The sequence below is a fragment of the Gobio gobio genome (genome assembly GCF_949357685.1).
Source record: "Gobio gobio genome assembly, chromosome: 7".
Taxonomy (NCBI): domain Eukaryota; kingdom Metazoa; phylum Chordata; class Actinopteri; order Cypriniformes; family Gobionidae; genus Gobio; species Gobio gobio.
This window is the reverse complement of record NC_137103.1, coordinates 4,497,626-4,506,837: the sequence shown is the minus strand read 5'-3', so window position 1 is coordinate 4,506,837 and position 9,212 is coordinate 4,497,626. Positions and strand designations below refer to the sequence as shown.

Genomic DNA, 9,212 nt, shown 5'->3' with positions numbered 1-9,212 from the left:
ATTCTACACTCGCTTTGAGACGGGCAATACCTGCTGACCATGACACCTGCCCTCTGGTTCTACCACACCTGAATGAGAGAGTCAACAGCCAGAAGGCTCCAGGTCCTGATGCCATACACGGACGTGTCCTGAGGGCCTGCGCTGTCCAGTGAGGCTTCACCAACATCTTCAAACTCTCTTTGAGTCTTGGGATACCTGGTCCCCCAAAAAACTGACAACACTGACATCAGTCATATATGATATATGATGATATGAAGTGCTTTGAGCGTCTAGCCAAATCCCAATTCTGCTCCTCTCTACCTGACACCCTTTCCAGTTTGCTTACCGCACTAACAGATCCACTGAAGATGTCATCGCAATGGCCATAGAATATACAACACAATACAATACCAAAGTACCAACAATTGCATGCTTTATTTTAAAGGTCTGCTTCAAAATTAGGCTTTATTCCACTCCACCGTTGGTCTTTTATTTGAAACTCCAGCAGAGAGCCTGTGCCTCTACTTAAGACAGCAGAACCTCCATCTCACAAGAGAAGGGTTTTTTTCGGCTTGGCTTTGTCCATTATTTTACCCAACAAATCTATTGAAAATTACTGGTTATTAAAATATGCAGCCAGATCATGAATATTCAAAAAAGGTATTCTTCATATAAAACCTCTATATAATGTTATTTCAGGGAGGGGACGGAGGACAACCTGAAACCACTACACCTGAGATAATAGTTAGATAATAGTTATTTATAAAAACCATCCTTGTGCAGTTTCTGGCGTACGTACGGTTTAATAAATCAGAAAACTTTTGTGTGTACGCACACTTTTAAGATGAAATCTGGTCTCCTTTGCCTTAAAAGAAGATCATCTTGGTGATGATAAAGATGAACTGCTGGATCTTCTGGGTCGTTTGGGTGTAACCACCATGCCAACACAACAAAACCGAGAAGAACTGATGCTGAAAGCTGGCCTCAAACAGATCATCCAACTTTTGGACAGCGTGTCTGGAGAAGCCAAACCGCCACCAATCCAGTGGATGAACAACAGATGTATGAAGACAAACGGTCGACAACAAGAAGGTTTTTGAAGTTGCTGGATGTCTCACCTCAAAATCTAAATAATCAGCGTCATTGCACCCAATTTCTGTTCACTGACTGAGAGATATGATGGTCTTGTGGTGTATTTGTTTGTTATAGTGCAGGCGGTCCTGCTCAATCAGTGATTGATTGCATTTTATAGAAAACCTAATAACATACATATTATTATATATTAAGATGACCAGATTTCTGAAAACGGGTACATTTCCTAAGTCACTGAAATCTCATTTGTTATTATCTATTCATTAAATAACGGGGAAATACATTTGGAATGTTGTTTTTCATTTGTTGTGGGTTCCCTATTATTATTAACATTAATTATTAGTATTATTTAGTTTTAATACAATACAATAAAATTACTTTTAATACAATTTATGTTAAAACCCAACGGAAACGGTTAATGGTAACCATTGTAAATAGCAAGCAGTTCAAAACAATATTATAATAAAACATTAATATGATATGACAGACTATTTAACAAATATTTTTACATTTTATAATTATATTTAACATTTAAATTTTCACAAGCTGTTTATGATACAGAAATCACAACGTTTTAACTTAATTGGGCTTGTTATTTTGCATTTTAGTCTTATTTTAAGCAGAAAGTGTGTGTATTCTGCAAGTAAAGTGAAGATGTGTGTAAATTACTGCGTTGTGACCGCGGGTCTTTTGGGGACGTTTAAAATTGTGCAAAACAATCCCGCATACAAACTAAAAAAATTAGCCTACTTTAATTTAACATGAATAGTTAGTATTTTACTACCTTCTGGTCACATAAAGGCTTATGGTTCTTTCTGGAAAAGATGGCTTGCTGAAAAATATATAGTTATTTTATGTATTTTATTAGGATATCATTGAACATACATTTAAATGTGTATTTCACTAAGAATTAAACGCAGTGTTTCTCTGATATGTTATCTTGTTTGCACATTTCTATGCACTTTAACGGGACTTTTATTTTGTTGTGACGTCATACCTCCGCGCCGCGCTCCTGCGCCTGTTGTGATGCAGCTGAAGCGATGAATGAGCGATTACTGAGCGTAACACTGCATTAATTAACGCTATTTTGTGAGTAATACACACCCACACATTCACACGCGCGAATAACAGAAGAGGTGCGTCTCATTTCGCTCCCTTTATCGTAAACAAGAAGTGATGGGAGAAACCGCTCCGAGTCATTTGAATCTGTTAAACGATTCCTCTGCTCGACTCACCGCGGACGAAACCTGATCAAAACACTGCAGCTATAACGAGAATAAGCGTTCAATGACAACTTTATAAACAAATATCTAATGTTGTCGTGAAAGTGGAGAGTGTTAATTATAACAGTTAAATATTTAATGTAATGAGTTCGTGGTTTTAAACGTTTTTTGTGTGTAATCAGGTCATGTAAGGCCATTAACCCTCACCAGTGACTCAACTAGAACCAGAGATTTGCTGTGTATTTATTCCTGTTTCTGTTAGTTATTCTCCTCTTAAACATGACTTTGTCCAAACACCCAGGAAAACTGGAAAAGCCTCTGAGATCCACGTGACACTGTTATAAAGATGGCATTGATTAAAGAGGAGAATGAAGACATAAAGATTGAAGAACTCCGTGTGAAACATGAAGAAACTGAGGAGCAAACAGGTTAGTGTCATTCTCAAAGCTCAACTCATTTGACCCTCACAGCAGGGTTTAATTCAGGGTTAGACATATCAGTGTCAATAAATAAGCTAAAATAAGCCTTAAAAATTATTGTATTTACTTGGAAATGTGGTACCCAATAGTATGCAGATATAAGACCATAATAAGTAAAAACTTGATAATTTAAAGCTGTGCAACGATTTTCTGTGCGAAAATGTAACTGTATTTTATCATAGCGGTGTGCTTATTGATAATTAACATAAAACTATAATAAAAAATATTCCCAAGCGCAATCAACATCCGGTATTCAAATAATATTGTATCCCAATCATATCTAGCCAGATCATATAAGAATGCTTGTTAATTAAAGTATTTCATAGACCGCCTTGTAATAATTCTCGGGTTCTGCTTAGGCAACTTCATATCTCTAACCACAGCGGTCACTGATGGCATTTGTGAATACAGAAAGTGAAGAGAGAAGGAGAAAATCAGAGGACCTAATACCGAGCCCTGTGGCACTCCATACATGTGTCTAATGAGTAGGGCTGGGTATCGAGTTCGATACTTTTTATGTACAATAATACCCATCAAAATAAGAGTCCCTCATTAGTAAGACAGATAATGCAGACCATAAACATATCTAAACTCACAGAAATATCAAAAATATATACAAAAACAAATAGTTTTTGTTAACGTTACATGACTTGAGAACAGTTAGTTAATTCGGTTTGTATGTTAGCAGGGGCTCAGTAACTTTAATCGTAACTTAAAGGGAGAGTTCACCCAAAAATGTCAATTCTGTCATCATTTACTCACCCTCAAGTTGTTCCAAACCTGTATGAGTTTCTTTGTTCTGCTGAACTGAAAAAGAAGATATTTGGAAGAATGTTTGTAATAAAGCAGAGAGAGCAACTATTGACTACCATAGTAGGGAAAAAAATACTATGGTAGTCAATGGTTGCTCTCTGTTTTGTTACAAACATTCTTCCAAATATTTTCTTTTTCGGTTCAGCAGAACAAAGAAACTCATACAGGTTTGGAATAACTTGAGGGTGAGTAAATGATGACAGAATTGACATTTTTGGGTGAACTTTCCCTTTAATGAGAGTATGACCACCAGAAAATCCTCTCAGGATCCCTGAAGTCAGTGTTACAGTACCTCAGGCACGACGTTTAGCATTTTTGTAGCATAAACACCATCAAACCGATGAGAGCTTCGGATTTTCCAATGTTTCTCTATGGCGCTGAAACCTAAAGATGTCCGAGTTCCGGTCCCAGCGCAACTGATACTCAACTGCCATTGGCTCATCGGCGTTCGAGGGGAGGGGCTTACCGATAGGTCAATTGCCTCTGTACTATTTCGAGAATTTTAAACGTTCTTGTCGTTCGATATCAAATTTCTATACCTAAGGGTTTAATCTTGTCAACGTCAGTGAGCCAATAAGCATTCAGCATGATTGGCTGTGGTGGAAAAAAACAAGTTTATGGCGGTTACGCTTCACCAGGCTTGATACCAACAGCACGCAATGCAATATTCATGACCAGATCATTGCTACTAACACCGACAACACGACAAATCTGCAGCACTTGACAGTGCACGGAATAAACGAAAGAGCAGAAAGTTTCCCCGTATTCGACTGGACCTATAGAAAGCTTGACATATCTATGTTTAAACAAACCAATTCAAATCGAGAACAAATACTTTAAATATTTAACCCGTATGAAAGGTGCATTTCCCTCACTACTGCGGAGATGAAGAGTCCGCATCGTCAACTTCATCTTTGCAGACCAACAAAGACTCAGAAAACACTAGTTTATTAAAAAACAATTAAAATGATTGTCTTCTTGCTATTTCTACATTTGTAAACATTAGGCCACTTTTGTGTGCGCTTGAGCGTGAGGCGTATACTCCGCCCCCAGTGCCCGAGTCTTTGAGTCTGGAAAACAAGTGGTTTTTTTAAAGGTAATGTAATCTTGTTAAAACAGAAAAATACATTTGGTATCGGAAAAAGTATCATTCAGGAACCGGTATCGATATCACATTTTTTAACGATATCCAGCCCTACTGATGAGACGTCGGTTCATTTAAACAGGAAATGGTAGTGGATAGATGGGACCTAAAAAGTGCTAGTGCTTGTCCACAAATGCCAGCATAATTCTCAAGATATCCAAGAAAATGTTGTGTTGTTGAAAGGTCTAACAGCACTAGAAGAGAGATGTAACATTCATGGGGTTTAGATACTGACCGAAGGACCATTTCAGTGCGAAACTGGACATAGTTGAGGAGACAGTATTTTGGACATGAGTAGCCGATTTGGCACCAGTCTTTAATAAGCCTATTTTCCTGGGTCAAGCTGTGTTTGATAAGAGTCCTAAAGAATCTGAAGTCGTTACAGTATCGGGATTTCAGACAACAGGTCTTTCGTCAACTTTTCGTCATGCGTCTCATGGGTAAATTGCCAACAATACATTGCAATTCGATTTTTCTTTTATGCCAAAAATCATTAGGATATTAAGATCATGTTCCATGAAGATATTTTGTAAATTTCCTACCGTAAATATATAAAAAATTTATTATTAGTAGTAGGGCTGCCACTAACAACTATTTTTATATTGATTAAGCTGTGGACTAATTTATCGATTAATCTATCGACTAATTTATCACAATAATTTTCAACAATTTTACTAAAAAACATTTAATTTAACTTGCATCGTTGGCCTTCAGTAGTGTACTATAAAAAAAGTATAAATGTAAACAAGCCCTTGACAAAAAACTAAGAGTAAAAATGTAAAATGGTACAAATTTGTAAACCAACATAACAAAAAAGAGAATATCAGCAAATACTTGTTATATAGAATAGTGTTGTCATGATACCAAAATTATGACTTCGACACGATACCAGACTAAAATACCTCAATACGATACTGAATCCATACCATGGTAAAAAACTGTAAAAGTAATTGAATAATATGACAGAACTTACTATTCATTGTTTTATCATTGTTTTAGGGTTAAAAACCCCCTAAAAACTCACTTGTCCGGCATGTTCCTGTCCTGCTTCACACTGAATATGAGGTCCGGCCCTTTAAGAGCTGCACGGACCACATTCATTGTAACACCCGATTTCTCATTCAACTCTGTATACGTTCACTAAAGACATACCCGACTGCGTTTACCCGAATACTTGCCAGGACGTGAATTTTTACAGATTTTTGACCATTCAAAGCCAATAATCCGCGAAACTGGCGTCGCGATCTGTCCGAGTGAAAGACGTGTGTGCGGCTGCGCTACAGGTCAGGGTCCGGCAGCGAGAGCACGTTTTCTGTTGCGTTCTTTTTCCTGAGCTGCGCAAATATATTTGACTGTTCTGCTTCCATTGTTTAGTGAACGGTCTCACACACACACACACACACACACACACACACACACACACACACACACACACACACACACACACACACACACACACACACACACGTCCTCACTCCTGCTGTCACACATTGACACAGATTAAGAAATACTGCTATTATTAGAGTGCTGTCGTTTTTAAAGTACTGGTACTAATACAATTTCATATCGTACCCAACTTACCCAGTCGACTAAAAATATTGACGTCAACTAATTAACAGCGTCAACGCAGTCGATTGTATCGACCAATCGCGACAGGCCTAATTAGTAGTGATATGCATTTGGATAAAGGAGATTTTCTCAATATTTAGACTTTTTTGCACCCTCAGATTTTCAAATAGATATATCTCGACCAAATATTGTCCTATATCAATGGAAACATAACAAACCATACATCAATGGAAAGCTTACTTATGACTGCTTTTGTGGTCCAGGGTCGCATTTTATACGTTTTTATGCTTTGTTGTTTTGATGTCTCTTTCTTTTGCCATTAAGCTGGTGTTAACTAATATTTGTATATTTTCGCTTTAGGTCTGATGCCACTGAAAGAGGAGAAACGTGATTTCATGATCGGAGAAAAACCCACACCGACTGAAGGGACTTGCGCACAGAAAGCAGCCCCGAAGAGCAGATCTATCCGTTATTACACCTGCAGTTATTGTGAAAGGAGTTTCGATCATAAACGAAACTTTGAAGTCCACGTGAGAACTCACACTGGAGAGAGGCCGTTCACCTGCCAGCAGTGTGGAAAGAGCTTCACTCAAATACAAAACCTCAAAGTCCACATGAGGCTTCACACCGGAGAGAAGCCATTCACCTGCCAACACTGTGGAAAGACTTACCATTTTAAAGGAAACCTGACAGTGCACTTGAGAGTTCACACCGGAGAGAAGCCGTACTCCTGCGATTACTGTGGGAAGAGCTTCACTCAGAATGGAAACCTCGAGGTTCACATGAGGCTTCACACCGGAGAGAAGCCTTACAAGTGTCCTCGGTGTGAAAAGAGCTTCACTTATCAGAGAGACCTCAAACACCATTTGCAGACGCACTCTGGACAGGTGTGGCATTGTTCTGAGTGTGGCAAGGTGTTTAAGAGATACAGGAATTTCAAAGATCATCTGCGCCTTCACCCTGAGGGAAGACCATTAAGTCCTGATGACCAGTGTAATAAAAACAATGCTTTTTCTGTCACACTTACAGATGCAACTAAACCGTAATGCAGATGTCGGACAAATCTGACTGTCCACCTCCTTCATGACCGTTTCTTTCTTCACCTTCTTATATTTTCTTTTGTCGTAGAGAACGGCCACGCATGACCACTTCCTTTGCTGTTGCTGTAGACAGCCTCTAATTTGGGTTGTTTAGAGGCGTCACACTATTTCATATTTTGAAATATTAGTTAAGCTTCTGTCTTTCTGTGAAATGCGATAATGTAAATGAAAGATTATAAATAAAACAGACTGAAATTAACATCACAATCTGTGTATCATTCGTTCATGGTTTTTTTACATTTGAATGTTGAATGTTGGATATTTACTCACACAGGCTATAGCAACACTAAAATGCTGTAGTAGGCCTCAATTTCTTTCCCCTTAAAAACCTCGGGCATAGCTCACCTTATAGGGATAGTTCAAAAATGAAAATTAGCCCATGATTTCCTCTCCCTCAAGTCATCCTAGGTGTGTATGACATTCTTCTTTCAGACGAATACAATCTGAGTTAGGACATTTTTTAATAAGATAATATTAAATTAAGTGACATTTTAGACAGAATATTGCCTTTTTTGCTATATTTCAGCAATGACTATTTCAGCAATCTAAAAACCCTGCAGCAGTGAAGGAGAAGTGTAACTTGGCCATGATGAGAGTGTCCTTCGTGGCTTCCTCCACAAATTAAAGTCATCAATAGATTATGTACAATAGTATTTTGATATGTATTTTAAGGCGGAAAATGCCAGAAAAGAGCTTTAAATGGAAATATTCGCCTCAAGTCTTTAACGGCATCTTTTATTAAACTGAAGAGTCACTTTTAGTATAGTGGGTTTCTTATGTCTTATTTACAAGTTTTTAAAAGTCTTTTAATAGAGAGTTGTTATCAACAGATTCACATGAGCGTCAGAAGCAACAAAAAAAAAAACATGTGGGTGGGTCCTCTCCCAGAAAATGTTTACTGGAGTAGATGCCATTTACATTGAGTACAAATCTACTGCCTTGTCTACTAAACGTCTGGTTGGGCCAGACAAAATGACGGAAAACACAGAATAATATACAGCAACAATAGCGTAGAGGTAAGACATGGCATCAAGTTTTGAGGCAATTCGACACGAGGTTCAAATCCGCCTTTTGCCGAACTCGCTATACTCCCTTTTCCCCCCACATATCAGATTTTTTAGAATAAAAATGTAGAAAATATTAGAAAAGTGGAAATAAAGCATCTAACGTGTTTAATAATAAGTGTTTATCGGTTAGGGATATGTGAACAGACTGAATTAAGAGACGATAAAAGTGAGTGGGTCCAATAGCATTGATTGTAAAAAGTTGGTGGTTCATGTCCTGACGCCCATGACAGATTCACATGTTATTTCATTCTTTTTTATTTATCTTCACGATCAACCCGAATTTAGTTTCACTTAAGGAAATGAAACGGCATTAATATTTATATGTAATATTTCAGAATTGATTAGCTTTGTGTGTTCGTTTTGTATCCAAGAGGATTCTCTATTTTAAGCTTCAAGCATTAGTGTTTAACATACCCTGTCATGCGCTTTGACAGATATGTGTGTGTGCGTCCTCCACGCAAAATGTTAATTTTACAGGTTATATCCACTGATATAAATAGAGAACAGGAGTTATATCCTCATCTGTAAATGCTACTAATTCATGCCAGTATGAAAAAGGGGGAAAAAAGAACAGAAAAAGGTCTTAAACCATGATTATTAGTGCAAGTGCAAGCCAAGTGTTTGTTTCAGTGATGTTCCTACTTCACGCTGTGTTAAGCAATTATGTTTAATTTTATGTGTTGATTAAGTGACTACAATCATTCTGGAAGTTTGTATGTCTTAAATAATATTTGTAGTATGAAAAT

At 37.6% G+C, this 9,212-nt stretch overlaps 1 protein-coding gene across 1 annotated transcript; it reads left to right on the top strand.

Annotated features, from left to right (window-relative positions):
* The first annotated feature begins 2,061 nt into the window (after positions 1-2,061).
* LOC307128960 (uncharacterized protein) lies at positions 2,062-7,604 on the top strand. Its single transcript, XM_079821051.1, has 3 exons — positions 2,062-2,160; positions 2,596-2,722; positions 6,660-7,604. Exons 2-3 carry the CDS (start codon positions 2,641-2,643, stop codon positions 7,343-7,345), a joined length of 768 nt encoding a protein of 255 aa, XP_079677177.1. The 5' UTR covers positions 2,062-2,160; positions 2,596-2,640; the 3' UTR covers positions 7,346-7,604.
* The last annotated feature ends 1,608 nt before the right edge of the window (positions 7,605-9,212 follow it).